This window comes from Carcharhinus amblyrhynchos, chromosome 7 (assembly GCF_965287045.1).
Source record: "Carcharhinus amblyrhynchos chromosome 7, sCarAmb.v2.hapA, whole genome shotgun sequence".
Taxonomy (NCBI): Eukaryota; Metazoa; Chordata; class Chondrichthyes; order Carcharhiniformes; family Carcharhinidae; genus Carcharhinus; species Carcharhinus amblyrhynchos.
In genome coordinates this window covers 3689174-3713787 of record NC_137330.1, presented here as the reverse complement: position 1 = coordinate 3713787, position 24614 = coordinate 3689174, and the positions used below count along the sequence as shown (strand labels likewise).

At 45.2% G+C, this 24614-nt stretch overlaps 2 protein-coding genes across 2 annotated transcripts in view; one reads left to right on the top strand and one right to left on the bottom strand.

Moving 5' to 3' along the window:
- LOC145345312 (Fc receptor-like protein 3) overlaps positions 1–5200 on the top strand; it is a 52860-nt gene extending 47660 nt beyond the window's left edge. The window contains exons 9-10 of the mRNA XM_080193128.1: positions 3666–3776; positions 5169–5200. Coding sequence (XP_080049254.1) covers positions 3666–3776; positions 5169–5200 — 143 coding nt within the window. The remainder of the gene's footprint in view (positions 1–3665; positions 3777–5168) is intronic.
- Positions 5201–6094: 894 nt separating this feature from the next.
- The window catches only part of LOC145345311 (Fc receptor-like protein 2), a 130587-nt gene continuing 112067 nt past the window's right edge, over positions 6095–24614 (bottom strand). The window contains exons 11-12 of the mRNA XM_080193126.1: positions 6337–6362; positions 6095–6205 (exon numbers count right to left, since the gene is read on the bottom strand). Of these exons, the coding sequence (XP_080049252.1) occupies positions 6095–6205; positions 6337–6362 (137 nt within the window). The remainder of the gene's footprint in view (positions 6206–6336; positions 6363–24614) is intronic.

The window sequence follows — 24614 nt, the reverse complement described above, 5'->3', positions numbered from 1 at the left end:
CCATGTCTCTATAGGTTTCCTCCGGGTGTTCCGGTTTCCTGCAACAGTCCAAAGAGGTGCAGGTTAGGTGGATAGGCCATGCTAAATTGTCCATTAGCGTCGGAGGGATTAGCAGGGCAAATATAAGGAGTTAGAGGGATAGGGCCTGGTGTTGTTGGTGCAGGCTCGATGGGCCGAATGGCCTTCTTCTGCATTGTCGGGATTCTATGATTCCATATTCTGGACCTCCCTGTCTTTATCCTGACCTATGAGCAATGACTGCGAATATTTTTATATTGCCAATTATGAAGACAGTGAAAGTATTTCCACCACTGATATTGTTTCCATACTTAGCTGTGGGTAGGGTCTTTTGGTGCTGTAAGTAACATTCTGTGAGCTAGAAGTCCTTGGCTGCAACTCTACTCCAGCAATTGGGAGGAGATGGCCAGGTTAATGGCCTGTGAAATGATGGACTAACCTTTTCAGGTTTTCACTGCCAATTCTGATGTCCAATCAATACTTTATAACTTGTTAGTAGACAATAATAAAACATTTCAATCTTTCATATTACTCTTAATAATCATTTCCTGAGTATCCTCACTAGTTGATTTTCCCTCCTCTGTCTGGTTTTCCTGAACAGAATCCTGTTCTATTTCCCAGTTTCGTCCTTTAACTCCAGACCTTCAGGAAATATCTCTTAATTCTTCCAGCTTCTTAACAAGCTGCTATTTAGACCTTTGGCATTATCTGCCTGAAACCATTACACAATCGCGTGACATTTCCTGTGGCAATGTTGAGTTAGTTTCTCTTTTGCATCCGTTTTATTGCTTCTAGATTTATGCTAAGAATAATAAAAAAAGAAACTTCTGCCTCCCTCACAGTCACAGAGCACCCCACCCACTGCACCGCCCAATCCCCCATCTGCTGGGAAACTATTATTCTTCACATCATAACTTTCTAACCAAAATAGTATCTTTTTGCTGGACTATTAATCCAGAAAGTCATCGAATGTTCTGGGGAACTGGGTACGAATCCCCCCAAGGCAGATGGTGGAATTTGAATTCAATGAATAAAAACTGGAATTAAGAATTTACTGATGACCATGGAACCATTGTCGATTGTCGGGAAGAAAAAAAGATCTGGTTCACTAATGTCCTTTAGGGAAGGAAATCTGTTGCTCTGATCTGGTCTGGCTGACATGTGACTCCAGAGCCAAAGCAATGTGGTTGATCCTCAACTGCCCTCGGACAATTAGGGATGGGCAATAAATGCTGGCCAGTTAGCGATGCCCATGTCCCATGAATGCATTTAGAAAAAGAACCTGATTCAAATCTCACGATGGCAGATAATGGAATTGGCATTCGATAACAATCTGGAATTCGAAGTAATGATAACTGTCACACCATTGTCGTAAAAATGTATCGTGTTCAGTAAAGCCCTTCATTGAGGAAAATCTGCTATCCTTGTCTGTCTGGCCAATGTGTGACTCCAGATCCAAATCAATGTGTCTTCTTCTTAAATCACCTCTTGAAATGGCCTATCAAGAATCCATAGAATTATAGAATCCCTACAGTACAGAAGGAGGCCATTCAGCCCATCGAGTCTGCACCGTCAACAATCCCACCCCTATACGTATCAAGTCACTCTTAACCACACTACTTTGGCTCTACATACACCATAGGGACCACAGAGGTTCAAGCGGGTAGCTCACCACCACCATCTCAAGGGCGATTAGGAACAGACAATTAATGTTGCCAGCAACGCCCCCATAAATAAACTTTATGCCTCCATCATGCTAATTCCAAGCAGCCTGTTTGTCAGTGTTGCTCCATAAAAAGTGACGATTAACACAAAACATGAACAATTTAATAAGGAGACATTAACATACAGAGGGATCTGGGCGTGCAGGTCCACAGCTCCCTTAAAGTGGCAACACAGGTGGTGACAATAAGTCTGTGGAGGCGGAAGTCCCTTCAACAGAATCCCTTGATTTATAACTCTAACAGTAGTACACAGAGTGCTCGCGGTTAGCGGTCTATCTCTGGGACGTAAGCAGAACTGATACTTCTGGTTAATTACAAGACAAAGTTTCCCTGATTGGTCCATAAATTGGATCTTTAATCAGGGGGTTCAGACTCCAATAGGCCAATCTCAATGACCTGATTGAAGTCATTAAAGTGGCCAAGGTGATTAAGGAAGCATGTGGCATGCTTGCCTTCTTCAGCCAGGGCACTGAGTACAGGGATTGTGAAGTCCTTTTGCAGCTATTCAAAGCCTTGGTTAGACTGCGTTTGGAGCGTTGCATGCAGTTCTGGTCATACACTACCAGAACAATGTGGAAGCATTGGAGAGATTGCAAAGAAGGTTCTCCAGGATGTTGCCTGGTCTCGAGTGTATTGGCTACGAGGACAGATTGAACAAACTAGGATTGTTTTCACTGGCAAGACAGAGGCTGAGGGGAGACCTGACAGAGGTCTACAAAATTACGAGAGGCATAGACAGGGTGGATAGTCAGAGGCTTTTTCCCAGGGTGGAAATGACACCCTGGGTGTCAAGTTCAACATGAAAGTTTAAGGGAGATGTGCAGGGGAGGTTTTTAACACTGGGAGTGGGGGCCAGAGGTGTAGCCAGGTTTTAAAGTTAGAGGGAGCCAGCACATAAAAAAGGCACCACGATGCATAGCAAATAATTTTAAATTCATTATATATATTTATTTTGTATTTAAAATCAAAACGTAATAAAAACATGTGAGTTATTTAATTATTTTACATTTTAAACGTAAAATGAAAACAAAACAAAGCAATATGAAAATGGTACTCTTGTTCTTGATCTTTGCTATGTACTTAAATAAGTCGGTTTATTGTAATTAAAGCTGCCAATTTTGGACTCTGTAGCGGTTTAAATTCCATAATCTCCAAATCTATTTACTCACCCAATCTCGGCTGGTGGTGCCCGTTGGCGAGGGATACTTGGTCTCGACTGCCCGTTCATCGTGGTGGCTGCGTATTTATGTCCTTTGCAGCCTCTGCAATGATCCTCGTGATTGCGTGCCATCTCGGGAGATTGCTCACCTTCCTCGCTGCCCGAAGTCCCCGCATCCGTATTGCATCCCAGGATTGCAGTACACGGATCTCGGGAAGAGATCTGAGGGGCCCGTGAGGAACACCCTGTTGAAAAGGTGCCACTTTTGAAGAATGTGCTCGGAGGAAGTGGTCGCTCCCCCTGCTCTCCCTCTAGCTGTGGCTGGCTGACTGTCACACGCTGCCGGAGGAGGTGGTGGAAGCAGACACATGAGCACGATTTAATAGGCATCGGATGCGTTCGTGAATAGATAAGGAATAGAGGGAAATGGACTGAGGGCAGAAGGTTTTTCTTTAGTTTAGTTAGGGCACTATGATTGGCAGAGGCTTGGAGGACCTCAGGTCCTGCTCCTGTACTTTTCATTTTTCTTTGTTCTTTGATGACTCTCAGAATGTGATTGTTAATGACTGAAAATTAAAATGCATTTTTATTACCAGGAATTGTATAGAATGATCCGATTAACTGTTAACTCTGCCCTCCTCTCCGCAGATGCCTGCAGATCTGATTCTTCCAGCACTTTAGGCTTTTACTTCCCATTTCCAACATTTGTGATCTTGTGTTTTTATGTCAAATGATTAATCCAGCTTCCCGGTATTATTTTTCAGTTCCCGCTCAGCATTCCCTCTTGCTGATCTCCGTGGCTGCCGCAGTTTCCGTCCTGGTTTTGATCTTGCTGATTCTATTCGTTGTGTGCAAGGTTCGCCGCAACAAGAAAGGTAAAACCAGCCCTCACACCGTGCCCCCCCTCAATCCTTCTCCACCCCCTCCCATTTTCACAAGACAATGGAGCCTATTTATCACCGTAGGGTTAAGGAACATTTGAGTTCAGGTTGCTAAGGAGCCAGGCGGAGTTGACAATGTCGATGCAAACACCTTGGAAAGGATGGAAATAGGCTACCATCACATAAAGCCTCCTAACCCCACCGGGATAATGTGGTAGCTCTCCAACGGGTGAACTACGCATTTCAGTGGCACTTCACGATTGAATGATCGAGCGATGCTGGCATTGGACTGGGGTTGAGACAGTAAGATGTCTCACGGCATCAGGTTTATTTGGAATCACGAGCTTTCAGAAATGTACTCCTTCATCACTCACCTGATAAAGAAGCAGTACTCCGAAATCTCATGATTCCAAATAAACATGTTGGATTTTAATCTGATGTTGTGAGATTTCTTACTGTTAAATATTGAAGATATTTCTTAATGTCCTTGAGGTGTATTACAACTGGGACCACATTCTTGGGAAAGAAAGAGTTGTACCACCAGGCAATGGCCATCTGAGAGTATCTAACCCTTCACATAGAATCATAGAATCCTGCAGTACAGAAGGAGGCCATTCAGTCCATCGCGTCTGCACCGCTCACAATCCCACCCAGGTCCTATCCTCATAACCCATCATATTTAACCTGCAAATCCTCTGATACTAAATCAATTTACCATGGCCAATCCACCTAACCCGCACATTTTTGGACCATGGGAGAAAACCAGAGCACCTGGAGGAAACCCATGGAGACACGGGGAGAACATGCAAACTCCACGCAGGCAGTGACCCAAGCCAGGAATCGAAGCCGGGTCCCTGGTGCTGTGAAGCAGCAGAGCTAACCACTGCACCACCGTGCCACCCACTGTGCTGCCCATTTACATTTAAATATGACCATTTCCGAGTCACCCCAATATCCCCTGCTACCACTATCAGCCTCCTGGGGGTTACCATTGACCAGAAACTGAACTGGATTAGCCATAGAAATTACGTGGCTACAGTTACAGGTCGGAGGCTGGGAATCCTGTTTAAAGTAACTGACTTCCTGATGCCCTTAAATCCTGTTCACCATCTAAAAGCACACAAGTTAGATATGTGATGGAATACTCTCCACTTGACTGGATGAGGGCAACCTTAACAACACTCAAGAAGCTCAACACCACACAGGTGAGACTTGCTTGGTAAGCTCTGAACAAATATTCTGCCCTTCCATCACCAACGCGTAGTGGCAGCAATGTGCACCATCTACACAGGCACATTATTGTTTATTGCCCTTCAGTTTGCTATTGATCTCATGTTTACAGTGCTTGCAATTTCCTCTTACATCTGTCTTTCTCCTTTTACTCAGGGAACTCAGAAAATTGCAACCAGACTGGGTAAGAGTTATCTTTCAATGTTTTCTTCACACTGTGAGAACAACGGGGTGGGTGTAGGGGGGGGGGCATGGGTTCCTTCATTTGTCTGTGACTTTCCAGGACCTTATGGCACCCCCAAACGGCCGAAGCTCTGAGGAAGCAGAGTAATTCTCCTTTTTATCATTACAGAACTTTTCATAGGATGTGGTGCTGCATTTGTTGCCTTACTTGTCCTTGATCTGAGTGGCTTGCTAGGCCATTTCAGAGGATAACTAACACTCAATTATTTTACTGAGCCTCTACAGTCGCATAAAGCCATACAAAGTAATGAAGACCGATTTCCTTCCCTAAAGGACATTAGTCCTTTAGGGAAGGAAATCAAATAAACTGAGGGACAAAATGAAAAGGGTGGCCCCATAAAGGGATGTTTAATTATTAGGTTTATTTATTAGTGTCACAAGTAGGCTTACGTTAACACTGCAATGAAGCTACTGTGAAAATCCCCTGGTTACCACAATCTGCGCCTGTTTGGTTACACTGAGGGAGGATTTAGCATGGCCAATGCACCTAACCAGCACGTCTTTTGGTCAGTGAGAGGAAACCGGAGCGCCTGGAGGAAACCCACACAGACATGGGGAGAATGTGCAGACTCCACACAGACAGTGAACCAAACTGGGAATTGAACTTGGGTTCCCTGGTGCTGTGAGGCAGCAGTGCTAACCACTGTGCCAGCATGCTGCCCTATATGAAAAGAAATCACTGATAAGGCTGATGGCATCAAACTAAGATGTGCTCAAGGGTGTTAATAAAGCACCCCAGACCCTATGGTGCCCATTGGGTACTGATAGCCTCGATGATGCCAGCAGATATAGCAGGTAAAAGGGCAGATATTCAGGTGGATAACCCCATCTATTGCCTGCTATCTACACCTGTGGATAAGTTTAGTCAGTCCCAGGAGAAAGTTCACAAACAGATCCTCCTCCTTCCCATCCCTTTCCATATTGGGTGCCCAGGGAACGAGAGCGTGGGGCTGAAACACAAATTAAACAGAAACAAAAGATTTTTAAGATAACTATGAAGGTGTGGCACACTATAAAACAACCTACACATACCCAGTAAACAGACTCCACAAGTAGTGAGCCGAGTCTTTATTTCACTTACAACAATTGGTGAGAATTTTGTTTTCGCTGTTAGTGAGACGAGAAAAAGAAAGTTTATGCACAAGAATTCAGATATAACTTTTATGAATTAAATTTGAATTTCACCAGTTGCTATGGTAGGATTTGAACCTACTTTCCAGGAACATTTAGCTTGGGCTTCAGATATCTATTCTGATGATATTACCAATATTCGACAATCTACCCAGAAATGCATGGGGTTAATTAACACAGTTAATTTGCCCATCATATTTTGCAATAATGTGATATTCAAGAATCCTACTGTGCAGAATAGGCCATTTGGCCCATTGAGTCTGCATCGACCACAATCCCAGCCAGGCCCTATCCCCATAACTCCATGCATTTACCCGAGCTAGTCCCCCTGATGCTCAGGGACAATTTAGCATGGCCAATCCACCTAACCCACACATCTTTGGACTGTGAAGGAAACCGGAGCACCCGGAGGAAACCCACATAGACACGAGGAGAATCTGCAAACTCCACAGTGACAGTGACCCAAGCTGGGAATCGAACCTGGCTCCCTGGCGCTGTGAGGCAGCCGTGCTAGCCACTGTGCCATTGTGTTGCCCAGATGATTTTATATTAGTTGGCAGTTGGGAGATGAATATTAAGCAGCCCATCTACAAGTCACCTACTGCCAATCCACATAATGCCATGGGATCTTTACGCTGGGATAAGAGACTGTCGCTTTACATGAAGGAGGATGAAGCTCTGGCAGTACAATGATCACCCAGTGCTGCACTGAAATACCTGACTAAGTCAGGGAAAGGTCGAGATGGCTGAACTAGTGACAGCAATATTCCATGGATGACACATTGGCACAATGGTTAACACTGCTGCTTTACAGTTCCAGGGATCTGGATCTATTCCAGCCTCAGATCACTGTCCGTGTAGAATCTGCACGTTCTCCTCATTCACCTAACAGGGAATTAATCAGATTTCCAGTTTTTAAAATACAATATCTTGTAGTTTTTTGATATCTTGGGGCAGCTGTGTATTTCATCTGAGTTTACAATGTAAATACTAATAAATGTCTTCATTTTTAAATTTTTTTGTTGCATTCATCGGATTACCGCTTCATAACAGCAATACAGCTGCTGGTAAGAGTATTATCCATCTATCTATTCATCTGTCAATTACCTTATGTATAGTATATATCTGGCTACCTACCTGTCAAGCATCCACCCATATATATCGGTTACGAATCAACGTGTCTGTCTATATTTATATGTATGTCTGCATTTACTGCAAAATGAATGATGCGCCATAAGATTTCCAAGTCCTGAAATATTGAAATAATCCAGGTCTGTCTGCAGTTAGACCTGGATAATAGAAAGGTTTGAGCTGACAGTTGAACCAAAGAATCTCTACAAAGGGGCTATTTGATAGAGTCAGCACAGAATCCCCAAAAGAACATCCTATCCAAGCTCTCCCCTCAGCGCTAACCCTAGAATCTCATGCATTAACCGTAGTTAATCTACTTAACCTAAACATCTTTGGACTCTAAGGGGCAATTTAGCACCACCAATCCACCTAATCTGCATGTCTTTGGATTGTGGAATGAAACCAGAGCACCCGGAGGAAGCCCACACAGACACAGGGCGGACGTGCAAACTCCACACAGTCACCCAAGGCCGGGATTGAACCTGGGCGCCTGGTGCTGTGAGGCAGCAGTGTTAACTACCGTGCCATCGTGCGAGTAATATTAAAGAAATGCAACTCCATGGCAATGACTAACTCCCAAAAAGATAAAAAAAATCAAAGTCTCTTGACGTTCGATGGCATTACCATCACTGATCACATTCACCACCCCCGTCCCCACCCCACCCCCTGCCACCCCGCAACCCCCCACCCAGCCATTTCGACAAGAAATTGATCTGAAACAGCTAGACCAATACTGTGCCTAGGAGAGCAAGTTAAAGGCTGGGAGTTCTGTGGAGGCACGGCCCCCTCCAAGCTACTCACCATCCTGGCTTGGATATACATTGGCCATTCCTTCATGGTCACTGGGCTCAAATCCTCAGACTCCCTCCCTATCTTGGACTCCCTCCATAAATGCTTGGTTATCTTGGAAGGCAGTTGAGAGTTAATCACATTGCTGTGGGTCAGGATTCACATGTAATCAGACTGAGTGAGGATGGCAGATTTCCTTCCCTTAAGGACATTACTGAACCAGATGGGTTTATTCCAGATTTTTTTTATTGAATTCAAATTCCACCATCTGCTGTGACAGGATTCAAACCCGAGTCGGCAGAACGTTAGCCGACTTTCTGGATTAATAGTCTAGCCATCGCCACCCCATTTATGCCGATGCGATTCAATGCTGTTAAGCGCTGTGGATGCATAACATCAAGAGATGATGGCCAGTGGCTTCACTTGTAACCCTGCAATGTGTTCTCTCTTTCTTCAGGAAACTCTGCACCCCCTCATCATGAAATCGTTTACGCTGAGGTCCAAGTAAAGAGGAAGACGGATGGTAATATGTGTTAAAAGGTTTTTTTTTGCTGGGTTATGCAACAAGGGAAAGACAGACATAAGTAACTTAACCTTCTGCAACCATTTTTATTGTCTGTGATTAATTATTGGTCTCTATGTCTGATGCTACAATGGCAGAATCGTTAGTAGAATTAACATACCGAGGGATCTAGGCATACAGGTCCCTGAAAGTGGCAACACAAGTGGATAAAATGCTCAAGAAGGCATTATGGCATCAGTCAGGGCATGGAGTGTAAAAATTGGCAAGTCATGTTGCAGCTGTATTAGTTCGGCTACATTTGGAATATTGCGAACAGCTAACCACCAAAGGGAAGTGAAGGCTTCGGAGAGAGTACAGAAGAGGTTCAGTGGGATGTTGCATAGTTTGGACAGTATTAGCTATGAGGAAAGGTTGAACAAACCTGGTTTGTTTCCATTCGAACATCAGAGGCTGAGGAGGCAATCTGATAGAACGCTACAAAATTCTGTGTGGCTTGAATGGAATGGATAGTCAGTGTTTTACCCAAGGTAAAAATGTCAATGACTAGTGAAGATAGATTTAAGATGAAAGGGGAACATGTAAAGGAGATGTGAGAGGCAAGTACAGAGGGTGTTAAGAGTCTCAAACGCGCTGCCAGAGGAGGTGGTAGAAGCAGATACAACAGCAACATTCGAGAGGCATCTTGACAGATACATGAAAAGGCAGTGAATCGAGGGGTATGGAACATATCGAGGGAAAAGGCATCCTGTGACGGTGCAGGTTTGGTGGGCCAAAGGGCCAGTTCCTCCACTGTATTGTTCTTCGTACTTTTTGTTCAGTTGAATGAGTCTGAATGCGTTTGATAGAATGCTATGTTTGAACTCCGGCCCCATCAAATAATTGCTTCCCACATCGAAAAAGATATAGGGCCTGATTTTAACAAAAATTTGTGCCCAATTTTGGCACAAAATCGTGGTAAATTTGGGCATTGGACCTTTAATGCGACCTGCACCCAAACCTGAGCAGATCGCAGCTTTACCAACACCCATTTCGGGTGCGGATCCAGTCAGTGCCCAAATCCGGTGGCCCGACAATTTAAATGCATTAGCTGGCATTTAAATCGATTTAACACGTGGTGCGCCCAACTCTACTCCAAATCCCACTTTCCCATCTTCTGATCCGTTCTGGATCCGTGCTGTCTGAAGCCGATTTTTATTTTGTGGGGGAACCTCTGAAGTGGGTTCAGAGCCTGCAACGGCTCTCTGACCCAGATCAATACATCCTTGAAAGCTAAAAGTCACCCCCCCCGCCAACTACCCACCCTGACCGCCACCCCTGCCCCCCCAACAGAGATCCGTCTGCACCCCCAACAGAGATCCATCTGCCCCCCCAACAGAGAACTGTCTGCCCCCCCAACAGAGATCCATCTGCCCCCCCAACAGAGAACTGTCTGCCCCCCCAACAGAGATCCGTCTGCCCCCCCAACAGAGATCCGTCTGCCCCCCCAACAGAGATCCGTCTGCCCCCCCAACAGAGATCCGTCTGCCCCCCAAACAGAGATCCATCTGCCCCCCCAACAGAGATCCATCTGCCCCCCCAACAGAGATCCATCTGCCCCCCCAACAGAGATCCATCTGCCCCCCCAACAGAGATCCATCTGCCCCCCCAACAGAAATCCATCTGTCCCCCCAACAGAGATCCATCTGCGCCCCCCCCAACAGAGAACTGTCTGCAACCCCCGAACAGAGATCCATCTGCCCCCCCAACAGAGATCCATCTGCCCCCCCAACAGAGATCCATCTGCCCCCCCAACAGAGATCCATCTGCCCCCCCAACAGAGATCCATCTGCCCCCCCAACAGAAATCCATCTGTCCCCCCAACAGAGATCCATCTGCGCCCCCCCAACAGAGAACTGTCTGCAACCCCCGAACAGAGATCCATCTGTCCCCCCAACAGAGATCCATCTGCCCCCCCAACAGAGATCCATCTGCCCCCCCAACAGAGATCCATCTGCACCCCCAACAGAGATCCATCTGTCCCCCCAACAGAGATCCATCTGCCCCCCCAACAGAGATCCATCTGCCCCCCCAACAGAGATCCATCTGCACCCCCAACAGAAATCCATCTGCCCCCCCAACAGAGATCCATCTGCCCCCCAACAGAGATCCGTCTGCACCCCCAACAGAGATCCATCTGTCCCCCCAACAGAGATCCATCTGCCCCCCAACAGAGATCCATCTGCCCCCCCGAACAGAGATCCATCTGCGCCCCCCCAACAGAGATCCGTCTGCACCCCCAACAGAGATCAATCTGCCCCCCCGAACAGAGATCCATCTGCGCCCCCCCAACAGAGATCCGTCTGCACCCCCAACAGAGATCCATCTGCCCCCCCAACAGAGATCCATCTGCCCCCCAACAGAGATCCATCTGCACCCCCAACAGAGATCCATCTGCCCCCCCAACAGAGATCCGTCTGTGCCCCCAACAGAGATCCATCTGTCCCCCCAACAGAGATCCATCTGCCCCCCCAACAGAGATCCGTCTGTGCCCCCAACAGAGATCCATCTGTCCCCCCAACAGAGATCCGTCTGCACCCCCAACAGAGATCCATCTGTCCCCCCAACAGAGATCCGTCTGCACCCCCAACAGAGATCCATCTGTCCCCCCAACAGAGATCCGTCTGCACCCCCAACAGAGATCCATCTGCCCCCCCGAACAGAGATCCATCTGCACCCCCAACAGAGATCCATCTGCCCCCCAACAGAGATCCGTCTGCACCCCCAACAGAGATCTGTCTGCCCCCCCAACAGAGATCCATCTGCCCCCCAACAGAGATCCGTCTGCCCCCCCGAACAGAGATCTGTCTGCCCCCCCAACAGAGATCCATCTGCCCCCCCAACAGAGATCCATCTGTCCCCCCAACAGATATCCGTCTGCACCCCCCGAACAGAGATCCATCTGCACCCCCCCCAACAGAGATCCGTCTGCCCCCCCAACAGAGATCCATCTGCGCCCCCCCCGCCCCCCGAGATACACCCTTGCTCCCACTTGTCACTCTCGAGCCGCTTTCTCTGCTTTCTGCGACTCAGGAGTGATCTGACACGGGCGCGCTTTTGCACATGTGCAGTTCAGAGCTCCAATCGTTCCGGCAGCTGAAGCCCCACCCACAGCGCGAATCGGACCGGAACCGGTAAAAAGCGTATGGGCGCGCTGCTACCAGGATTCCGGGCTCAGATCGGTGTTACACCCAGATCCAGCCTTTAGACTTCAGATGGTAAAATCGGGCCCATGTTCTCCCGATCACTTCACTGGCTTTGCTCACAAAATATACTCCACCCCCAAATCGAATCATCCACTCCTGCAAGTTTCCTCTATTCACATCTTTTATTGAATCTTTGTGTGGTTCACTTCACATCAGGCTTCTTTATATAAGACAGATATTAAGATATTTTGGACTATAATATCATTAATACACTAGGAAACTGAGTACTACACATAAACTTAATTAGCAGCAAGTTCTATATATTCCTTTGGAATATATTTGGAAAAATTCTCTGTGATTTTGAACGTTTGTTTTATGATAAAACCATTAGAATCTGCCTTCATCAGACAGCAGCAAGCTTATCTTCAATGTATTTAGATATAATGAACTATTTGAAATGCAATAGGCTTTACAACACTCCCAGGTTGCATTTATTAATCGCATTTGACATCATGAAGTGTGTTTGCATTTATAACCTGAGAGGGAGTACTTCTGAAAACAAACTTAATTTTGGGTATTTTCTGCACAGGAAGAGCGTGTGTGTTCTGTTCTGCTTGAGGCTGATCTGCTTCATGAACATACTAACTGTCGTAGGACACATTTCTACAGGTGTCCCAAATGCAGAGCGGCTGGAGAATTCAGGATCGCTCCACTCTGTGCGGAAGGTGTTAAAGAGAGTGTTAACTAAGCTGGTCAATGTAAAACATGGAAATATAAAAAATAGTAACAGGGTTAACCATTTGGCCCTATCAGTCTGTTCCGCAGTTCATTCTGGTCATGGCTGATCATCCAACTCTGTAAACTATTCCCATTTTTCCCCCATATCCTTTGATCCCTTCAGCATAAAATACTATATCTAATTGCTTTTTGAAAACATACCACGTTTTGGTCCCAACTGCAGTCTCTGAGTGAAGAAATTTCTCAATTCAGTGCTAAATGATTTAGCCGGTATCCTCAGATTGTGACCCCTGGTTCTGGACTCCCCCATCATTGCGAACATCATTTTTGCATCTACCCTGTCAAGTCCTGTCTGAATTTGATAGCTTTCTATGAAATTTCTCCCTGATTGTTTTGAACTCCAGTGAATATATCCTGAACACACTCAACCGCTCCTCCTATATAAGTTCCACCAACCCAGGAATCAGTCTGGTAAACCTTCTCTGCACTCCCTCCACAGCAGGAACCTCCTTCCTCAGATAAGGAGACCAAAACCGTGCACAATTTTCCAGGTGTGGTCTCACCCAGGCCGTGTATAATTCCTGCTCCTGTATATGAATCCTCTTGCTATAAGGCCAACATATCATTTGATTTCTTCACCTCCTGCTGCACAGGCATGCTTACTTTCAGTGACTGTGTACAGGGAGAGAAAGGTCTTGCACATTCCTCTCTCTCAATCTATAGTCATTGAGATGTGTGTGATGGAATATGGGAAGGTGAACTGATATGGGGGTCATTAATGCAACTAGGAAATGAGCTAGAGGCGGTGAATAGGAGAAAAAAAGAACATCTGCTTTACTACCACCCATTAGGGGTGAAAATCTATCATACTTGCATGGTCTGGTCTACACGTGACTCCAGATCCACAGCAACATGCTTGACTCTTACCTGCCTTGAGGGATGGGCAAAAAATGTTGGCCCATGCAGCGATATCCGTATCCCATGAGTAAAAGAAATGGTTTGACTTAGCAAGTGCTAACATTGTGGAGCCATGGGGAAATCACTCACTGGCAGATTTCGGATACGTATGGAATATAGATTTAGCAGGGTAATATGTATGGTTATGTGGAGGTAAAAAGAGACTGAGATATTGCCTTTAGCTGGATAATATTTTCAACATCCTGATTTGGATCGCTGGATCGAAGTTTTGGAACCCCTCCCTAACTGCACAGTATATATCTACACCACACGGTCATTTAATAATCATAGAATTATAGAACCATACAATGTAGGAGAGGCCCTTCAGCCCATCAAGTCCACACCAACACATTAGAAACACCTGAACTCCCATCTAATCCCATTTGCCAGCACTTGGCATGTAGCCCTGAATGTTTTGATGTGGCAAGTGTTGATCTTTTTAAAGGGTGTGAGGCATCCTGCCTCCACCACCCTCCCCGGCAACACATTCCACACTGTCACCACCGTCTGGGTGAAAAACGCTTTGCTTCACAGTCCCCGAACCTCCTGCCCCTCACCTTCAACTTGTGCCCCCTCATGACTGACTCTTCAACTAAAGGGAACGGCTGCTCCCTATCCACTCTGCCCATGCCCCTCATTATCTTGTTCAACTCGATCAGGTCACCCCCTCAGTCTTTTCTGCTTCAGTGAAAACCACCCCAGCTTTAAGCTTCATGGCTTAAATATTCCATCCCAGGCAGCTTCCTGATGAACCTCCTCTGCACCCTTTCCAGTGCAATCACATCCATCCAATAATGTGGTGACCAGAACTGTACACAGTACTCCCGCTGCAGCCTCGCCAAAGTTCTACACAACTCCAACATGACTTCCCTGTTTTTATCATCCATGCCTTGATTGATAAATACAAGTGTCCCAAATGTCTTTTTCACCCCCTACTAACATACCCTTCCATTTTCAGAGATCGGTGGATGAACATGCCAGGCTCCCTTTGCTCCATAGAATTTCCTTCCATTCATTAAGCACTTTCTTATCAAATTACTCCTTCCAAATTGTATCACCTCACACTTTTCAGGGTTCCATTCCATCTGCCCAGTTGACCATTCCGTCTATATTTTCTAGTAGCCCAAGACATTCCACCTCACTGTTAACCACCCGTCCAATCTTTGTGTCATCTGCAAACTTACTGATCCTAACCCACCTCCCCCCCCAACACCCCACATAGTCATCAATGCTATTTACATAAATGACAAAAAATAGGGGCCCCTAAACAGATCACTGTGGTATGTAACTGGACACTGGCTTTGTGTCACTAAAGCAGCCTTCTGTCACCATAGAAACCCTACAGCACAGAGAGAGGCCATTCAGCCCATCAAGCCTGTCCCAACCACAATCCCACCCTGGCCCTACCCCCATATCCCTACATATTTTACCAACTAATCCTTCTAACCTACACATCTCAGGACACGAGGGACAATTTAAGCATAGCCAATCAACCTAACCCACACATCTTTGGACTGTGGGAGGAAACTGGAGCACCCGGAGGAAACCCATGGAGACACAAGGAGAATGTGCAGACTTCACACAGACAGTGTCCCAAGTCGGGAATTGAACCCAGGTCCCTGGAACTGTGAAGCAGCAGTGCTAACAACTGTGCTACTGTGCCGCCCATCACCCCCTGTCTCCTACAACTGAGCCAATTTTGAATCCATATTATTAAATTATCCTCTGCTCCATGTGATACATGTGATCATGTGATATACAGAAAAAGGAGACTAATCTAAAGTGATCAACTTTGCCCTATTAACAACAATAAGTATATTTACCCCTGATGTAAATTTCTATGCTCTTATATTAACATGTTAGGATACGTGGTTGACTTTTGGGATGGACAGTTTGTTTGTTATCTTGACTGGGCCTGTGTGTTTGTGTGTGTGTGTGTGTGGGTGGGGGGGGGTGGTTGGGGGGGCTGTAGGAGGAGGAGGGCAGTAGGAAACAGGAAAACAGGCATTTAGTAGAGAAATATCCTGGTTTTCCCCTCCCCTTTCCAAAGAGCCTGGAACGTGGCGAAAAACTGCAGCAGGCGACGGTGCAGAGGGACCTCGGGGTCCTTGTGCATGAGTCGCAAAAACCCAGCCTGCAGGTGCAGCAGGTGGTCAGGAAGGCGAATGGGATGCTGGCCTTCATAGCGAGGGGGATTGAATATAAAAGTAGGGAGGTCTTGCTGCAGCTGTATAGGGCATTGGTGAGGCCGCAGCTGGAGTACTGTGTGCAGTTTTGGTCGCCGCACTTACGCAAGGATATTTTGGCCTTGGAGGGAGTGCAGAGGAGGTTTACTAGGCTGATACCGGAGTTGAGGGGGTTGAGCTATGAGGAGAGGCTGAATAAACTAGGCTTGTACTCGTTAGAGTTTAGAAGAATGAGAGGAGATCTCATTGAGACGTATAAGATGATGAATGGGATGGATAGGATAGAGGTGGAGAGACTCTTCCCGCTCAGAAAAGACAGTAGGACTAGGGGGCACAGCCTCAAGATAAAAGGGGGGCGGTTTAGAACAGAGTTGAGGAGGAACTTCTTCACTCAAAGGGTGGTGAATCTCTGGAATTCTCTGCCCGTTGAAGTGGTGGAGGCTGCCTCGCTAAATATTTTTAAGACGCGGGTTGATGGGTTTTTGATAAGAGAGGGGATAAAGGGTTATGGGGAGAGGGTGGGAAAGTGGAACTGAGCCACGACAGATCAGCCATGATCTTATTGAATGGCGGGGCAGGCTCGAAGGGCTGGATGGCCTACTCCTGCTCCTATTTCTTATGTTCTTATGTTCCTATTAACCTTGAGTCACTTGGGGAATTGCAGTTGTAATATCACTGTAATAATAATAGAGGATATGGAGATGCTGGCGTTGGACTGGGGTAAGCACAGTAAGAAGTCTCACAACACCAGATTAAAGTCCATTTAATTTAACCTTGGACTTTAATCTGGTGTTGTGAGACTTCTTACTATAATAATAGAGGCCCAGCCGAACAGTGTTCTGGATAGCAGCTCAAAGCGTACCACATCACCTGATGTAAATTAACTTACATTACTACTGAATGTCTGGAGCTGAAGGATAGTCTCAGTAATGGTGGGCATGAAATGCACATAGTGAAATGTGATTCATCCCTGAACCTTTAGGGAGAACACACACTGCCCCCAATTTGGCTCCTGATCCACAGTGAGTTTATTTACCTTTAACTGTCCTATTTCACCAATTTGATTTCACCAGCAACAGTTGCAATGACTATTACGGGCAGGAAAAAATATATTAACTGAGACATTAAAGAATATAACAGGAAGAGAGCCTGGAAATAGTTTTAATAGCACACTCAAAGTTTACTGTTTTGTCTTTTTTAGGTCAAGATGGTGATAGAACAAGAAGAAATCCAGTAAGTCTCTTGGTTAATGATAAATCTTTGGAATATTGGAAGGAATTCCACAGGGTTTATCAAATTAAAATTAGCTACATGGGAGCAACAGCAACCTCTCAGCGCACTTAGCCTGTTCTGCAATTTCATTAGATCATGACAGACCATCCATTTTAATGCCATTTTCCTGGAATATTCCCAGATATTTTTGGTATCCATCAATCTATCAATCTCTGCCTTGAATATACTCAATGACTTGACCTTCCAATAAATACATTTATTCTCAGCCCTTCATGGTCTGTCTCAGACTGTTGCTCCCTTTTTCTAGTCTTTCCCCATCCAGGAGAAGCCTCTTTCCTGTATATACTGTCGAGCCCAGTAACAAATGTTGTGAGTTTCAATGGCACTGCCCCTCAATCCTAGCAAATATAGACAGTACAGGCTCAGTACTCTCAATGGTTGTCATACTCAAAGATTCCTTATAAATAGTTGCCCTGATTGTAAATTGTGAATGAACTATTGATCTTTAAGTGCTTATCTATTTACATTCTAAAATGCTGAAATGACAGATTTCTCTTCTGCACTGATCTTGGTGTTCACTGGACACTTACACAGAAGTTTCCACTGCCTTTAGAAATCACTCACTTGCTGTTGTATTTACATTTCCTTTGCTGTTGTGACTTGTTGTGCCATGATAGGCTGGGAAATTCTCTGACCACGCCTGCAGCTGCAATTTTCCGGTCCCGCAATAGTGAACGGAGATTTGGTTGAGCGCCAGGTTGTCCAGTCCCGCTTGCAACGATGGCCTACTCCTGTGCCAGATACCTTAATTCCCACTACACGACTTGTTGGCTAGAAATAATGCTTTCATTGGGTAGTCAAGGAGGTTGAATGTTATTGGCCTGTCATCCAGCAGAGGGCAGCATCAATCCATGATGTTACTTTGCCAAGCATAATCATGGACAAAGGCGATGAGATCCAATGTGGTACAGCCTAGAACTCATGGAAATACTTTTAGAGTAATATTAGTCTATTTTAAGTCTGATATGGGGAGAACTGATTTTGTCCAGAGGGCTATTAGTGTGTGGCAATCTCTTCTTTCCAGAGCAGTGATAATTAATCATACTCAAAACCTGGATAGATAGGTAGATAGATGGATAGATAGACAGACAGACAGACAGGTTGATAGATCAATAGACAGACAGCTAGATAGGCAGACAGATAGACTGACACATAGATAGACAGATGGGCAGACAGACAGATAGAAGGATGGATGAGCGGGTGGAGAGAGAGACGTATTTTTAAATTTAGGGAGGGGGAGATGGATAGTGAGTGTGAGATAGGTAGATGGGGAGAGGGAAGGAAATAGGGGAGAGAGATAAATAGGTAGTAGAAGAGATAGATAGAGGGATGGAGGAATGGACATAGGGAGACAGGGATCAACGGAGAGAGGAAGGGAGAGATAGATAGATGGACGGGTGGGCAGATGGATGGTCGAGTTCAGAGCACAACCACATTAGTCCTGAACTTATTGAGTGACAGAGTAGAATTGTGAAGGGCCCAAAGACTCCTCCTGTTCATAAATTCTATGTAAGTCAATTCTTATCAATGTTCTCTTAGGCCTGGTGTCTGAAGGAGGATATTGCAGTTACAGCTTGGAACGATAGATCAGAGCAGATAGTGACATGTTGATACAATCTCCTCTCCCTTTCAGGTGAAGTCTGATTATTATGTCACTTACGCGTCACTGAACCACCTCCAAATGGAAAAGAATCAGGGGTCAGCGCACTGTGACGGAAACGAAGGCGAATATCCAGAGTACAGAGACATCTACCAAAATGTCCAGAGGTCATAGTCACTGAGTGACCCTTATTCCTATCAACCAGTAGTTTTTTTGTTTTGCCATGTGAGTGTCTGATATTTAATTGTTAAATCAAAGCAAGAATTTCACTTTCCAAAGACATGAGTTGGATCTTTCTGCACATGAGCCTCTTCACACAGGAAATGGTTCCTTTAATATGCTGTAGAATAGAGCTAATGTCTCAGAAGACACAGTGCAGCATCCATTCTGTTTATTTTCAGCAACTCTTCCTTCTTGTCGATCCTGGATGATAAAGTGATCTATTTCAGGTTTCGGTCCAGCCACCTTCCTGTTTATAAATATTTGTCTTTCTAGCAAAAAGAAGGACTTAATGCCTGGAAACTTCAATTCTTAACCATGCATCACTCAAACATTTTTTTGTTAACTCCAGACCATATGGATTGCAACACTGACACAGGACATTCAGCCCATCTGATCCATGCAAGCCTGCTGTAGTTACAAAAAGAAATCAAGAACTGACTGCTTGTGAACGTCCATATTTCCAAAATTGTCTGGCAGAGCACTTGATTTTGTCATCTCTACTGGAAACCATTTGGGGAGATGGTATGGTATTATCGCTGGATTATTAATGCAGGAATGCAACTAATGTTCTGGGGACTCAGATTGGAATGCCACCATGGTAGAATTTGAATTCAATAAAAGATATCTGGAATTAAGTATCTATCGATGGCCATGAAACCATTGTCGATTGTTGGAAAAACCCGTCGATTCACTGATGTCCTTGAGGGAAGGAAATCTGCCGTACTTACCTGGTCTGACCTACGTGTAACTCCAGAGCCACAGCAATGACTCTCAACTGCCCTCTGAAATGGCCCAGCAAGTCACTCAGTTCAAGGGAGACTAGGGATGAGCAATAAATGTTGGCCAGCCAGAGATGCCCATGTCCCATGAATCAATATATGAAAAAAGGAATAGATTGTAAACTTTCGGCAGTACCTGGCCATCCACTAATTGAATGGATTGTAACAGTTCCTTATTTCTAGTTTATCACAGTAGGAATGTCAGAACGATGATTTGCTAACCTTCACGTGTCACCAGTTCTGATGTAACAAATATAAATATTATTGGTAGACTAAAATTGCAAAAGTTTCTCATTTCTCAAGTGTCAAGGAAAGCTCTCTTCCTGCATCATATTGACCTTACTTAAAAGGGAAGAAAGTTCATTTGTTTTTATTCACTCCGGGGGTGAGGCTATCACTGGCTGGGCTAGCATTTATTACCCTTCCCTAATTGTTCTTCAACTGAACTGGGTGGCAAGGTAGCACAGTGGGTTAGCACTGCTGCTTCACAGCTCCAGGGACATGCGTTCGATTCCCGGCTTGGGTCACTGTGAGCAGTTTGCATGTTCTCCTCGTGTCCGCGTGGGTTTCCTCTGGGTGTTCTGGTTTCCTCCCACAGTCCAAAGATGTGTGGGTTAGGTTGATTGGCCATGTTAAAATTGCCTCTTAGTGTCCTGGGATGCTTAGGTTAGAGGGATTAGTGGGTAAAATGTGAAGGGATGTGGGGGTAGGGCCTGGGTGGGATTGTGGTCGGTGCAGACTCGATGGGCCGAAGGGCCTCTTTCTGCATTGTAGGGTTCTATGATTCTATGAAAGGCTTGCAATGCCATTTCAGAGGACACTTAAGAGTCAATGACACTGCTGTGAATCTGGAATCTCTCAAGAGGTGAAGGTAGCAGATATCCACAGCAAAAGGACATCAGTAAACCCGTTGGGCTATTACACTCGTCATCATTAGACAGGGAAATTCTAGGTTTTTATTGAATTTGAAATTTTAGCCATGATTTCACAATCCTAGAACATTACCTTTGGTCTGTGGACTGCAGACATGTGAACTATTACAAGTTATTAATATTACAAGTGGCTGAATTATTTATTTGCAAGCTTAATGCAACTGATGACCTAATGCCAAGGACACATTATTTATTGATGGTACACATATGTTTGGTCCCATATGGAAAATGTTGGAAAATCTCAACTACAGCCAGAAGGTAATGACATTTCATATTGTCAAACTCACTGAGAAAGCTGCAATAATGGTTACTTTTGGACCAGACAACTGATTGTTGCTAACAGTGAGAATAGTGGTCATGCTGGTCTTCATGCACACATTTGGTGTCAGAACAACTCCGATCTTGATATTAGATTTCTGGTTTATGACCATACGCTGGGGCCATTAGGCAATGTTTTATTCTTTGACTATGGGCCCTATTTTACCATTTTAATTCTAAGTGCTGGGCGGACTTGAAACTGGGAGTGATTCAGATCCGACATTTAGACCCCTTTTCAGGCACACCCATACGCAATCTGCCTGTAAAAAAAATCAGCGATTCCGAATCGTGCTGCAGAAACCTGTGTGTGGGGCTTAATGCACCCAAAATCCTGTAGCTCCGATCAGCACCTCTAACCACACACGCGCAGAGAAGAAAGGTAGAATGTGGCTCCCCTGCCACATCGCTCCAAATGCCTTCCCCTGGTCTCCACAGACATTCTCCCACCCCCCACAACATTACTGACCCCCTTATCCCCCTGCCACCTAGACCAATGGCGGCCCCTCCCCCACTTCTCTCCCCACTGATCTCATGCAAAGTGGCAGCAGGAACCCCCCCCTTTCCCCTCACTGATCATAGGCTGAGTGGCAGCAGATGCCCCCCTCACTTCCCCACCCCCACTGATCTCAAAGAACTGTCCAACCCACCTTCCCCACAGTCTTCAGCAGAAAGCCATCAGATGCTTGGCAGTTACCTCCTCAGTAACCAGAATACCCGAATCGGACTTTTGTAGAGCAGGTCTTTTTTGCAGTGAATCTGGACGGGCAAACGCGGTGGTAAAGGGAGAAGTGCCAGTGTTGTTAGCCGTGCAGCCCATTAGGTCAATTAATGTGCATGCAAATGCATTGAAATGGCTGTGGCACCCATTCTGGGCACGGTTCCGATCATGATCATTTTCCAGCCTTGGTAAAAGGGGAATTGGCGTGGATTGTGCCCTCACGTTGGATGTTAGCAAGCTTTCATGCCCGAAAATGGGCGCAACTTCATGGTAAAATAGGGCCCCATGTCAGCAGTAGATTTCTGTTTTGAGGAACCATCTACATTGACTGTACTTTGTCATCGCGGAGTTGCTAAATCCACTGCTCTCGGAGCACACCTTCACCAGCATGTCTGCCCCAGCTCTATACATTCCCACCTGAGGCCAACAAAGACTGCCGTTCTCTGAAACCCTGGTGCTGGTAAAATCCTGACTACGCTTGGCTCACTGTTTAAGAATTGCCCAACATGCTGCATTCAAATGATTTTTCCAGCTACTAATTAAACAGTTGAACTGTCCCACCCTTACCTTCTTGATCAACATTGTTGTCTTATATTTTTTCATATTGCATGGGTGTCCATCCATCCATCATGTTTCTGTGTGTGTGAGATAAGAGGGAGCAAAGAGAAGAAGAGAGACACAGAGAGAGAAAAGGGGATAAAGGGAAAAACAGAGCAATTTCCAAAAAACCAAACGTGAAAAGAAATAAATAATGACAAATTATTATATGGGTTTTGATAGAATGAATGCAAGCAGGCTTTTTCCACTGAGGCTAGGGGAGAAAAAGCTAGAGGACATGGATTAAGTGCGAAGGGGGAAGAGTTTAAAGGGAATATTCGCCGGGGTGGGGTGGGAGGGGGTGGGGGGGGGGCGGCAGGGTGCTTCTTCACACAGAGAGTGGTGGGAGTGTGGAATGAGCTGCCAGATGAAGTGGTAAATGCCGGCTCACTTTTAACATTTAAGAAAAACCTGGACAGGTACATGGATAAGAGGGGTGGGGAGGGATATGGTCCACGTGCAGGTCAGTGGGATTAGGCAGAAAAATGGTTTGGCACAGCCAAGAAGGGCCAAAAGGCCTGTTTCTGTGCTGTAATGTTCTATGGTTCTATGTTCTATGGAAATGAATAATAGAGGTGGTTCAGAGAAACAGGCTGAAGTGACCCTATGAAAGAGAGAGTTAGACATGAAGGAGGAAGCAACGTCAAAGAGACACACGTTAAGTAACAGACAGAAATACGAAAAATGTGAAAAGATAACTTATTTTTCTTCCTTGAGGCATTATAGAGCTTTGACGAGTTCAGTGATGTTGATCGAGCTGCCTGGCCCAAGGATATAAGTCATGATGTGAATGTGCCGGCGTTGGACTGGGATAAACACAGTAAAACCTGGTGTTGTCAGACTTTTTACCAAGGATATAAAGCAGAGAGTAATATTGAACAGCTGGCTTCCTTACTGGGGAATACCGAATGTTGTATTACAGGGATTAGTGTCAGGGACAAGGCTATTTTTCATGTTTTATTGACTTGAATTTGTACACGGATGTTAAGTTAGACGTTTGTAGTTTTGGCATTTGTTGCAAAGGCATTTAAGCCCAGGAGTAAATCTGTCTTGTCACAATTTTCCCAAGCCTGGCTGGGAGGGAGTATTGCATTGTGGACAGTAGCTCAGGAAGGATATATCTGCCTTTGAGGGAGTGCAGCCACCGTCACCAGACTGATTCTTGGAATGATGTGATTGTCTTATGAGGAGCGATTGAGTAAAATGGGCACATATTGAGAGTTGTAAGAAAGTTACAAATGTTTTGATGTCTTGACAAGGTAGATGTAGACGGAGTGCGCCCCCTGGCTGCTGGATCTCGATTCACGGGGCACAGTGTCTGGACAATTGAGGAGGCAATTTTTTCTCTCTCTCAGAATTGTCAGTCATCGGATTTCTCTACTCCAGAGGGATGCCGAATGTCAAATCCATGTGAACATTGGATAGATTTCTGAATACTGATGGCATCAATGGATGTGGCAATATCGAGGAAAGGCATAGAGGTAGAATATCAGCTGTTATCTGTTTTTATTTTGACTGGAATAGCCTAATCGTGGGGATGTGTACATTGGTTAGAAAATGATGCAGAAATAAATGGATGGCAAAAAGTCTTCTGCAGGTTACTTCCAGATTTAAAACATTGGCACATAGTTGGGAATTAAAAGAAGAAAATTGTTCTTCCTTGAGGCTATATTTTGGCGTGAGGAAATATGATATCCATGATTCAATTTCAACTTGAGCGTTGGAAGAAATAGGCGTGCGTATTTATATTTTTTTAGCTATTGCAAATAATTCCAGCATGCAGGCACCATTGGCAATAATTGTGTTTGTTGTCTACCGCAAATTAACGATGAAAGTGGGTAGGATGATACATGGGAACACAACCACCCGCATGTTCCCCTTCAAACCGCTCAGCGTTCAAACTTGGAAATATATCGGCTGTTCCTTCACACTTGCTGGCTCAAAATCTTGGAAGTCCCTTCCTGACGGCATTGTGGGTCAACACACAGCACACCATTATAAAGGGGAGGTTGATGCTCACGTTAAGAGCTAACGCTGAAACCCCCAAAGAGGAATCCCTCACTTTATAATTTATTAAAATTGTGTGAGGAGTGGGAATATCTACACTTCAGCAAGTTTTTAATGGTTAAGTCAAAATAACTACCTGAGGCTCTTGCTTTAAAATCATCATTATTTATCTAATTAGCAGTGAACAGGTTAACAAAACTATTGACAAACCAAATAGTACACTATTCTAATGAAGTGCTGTTTAGCCCAATACAGT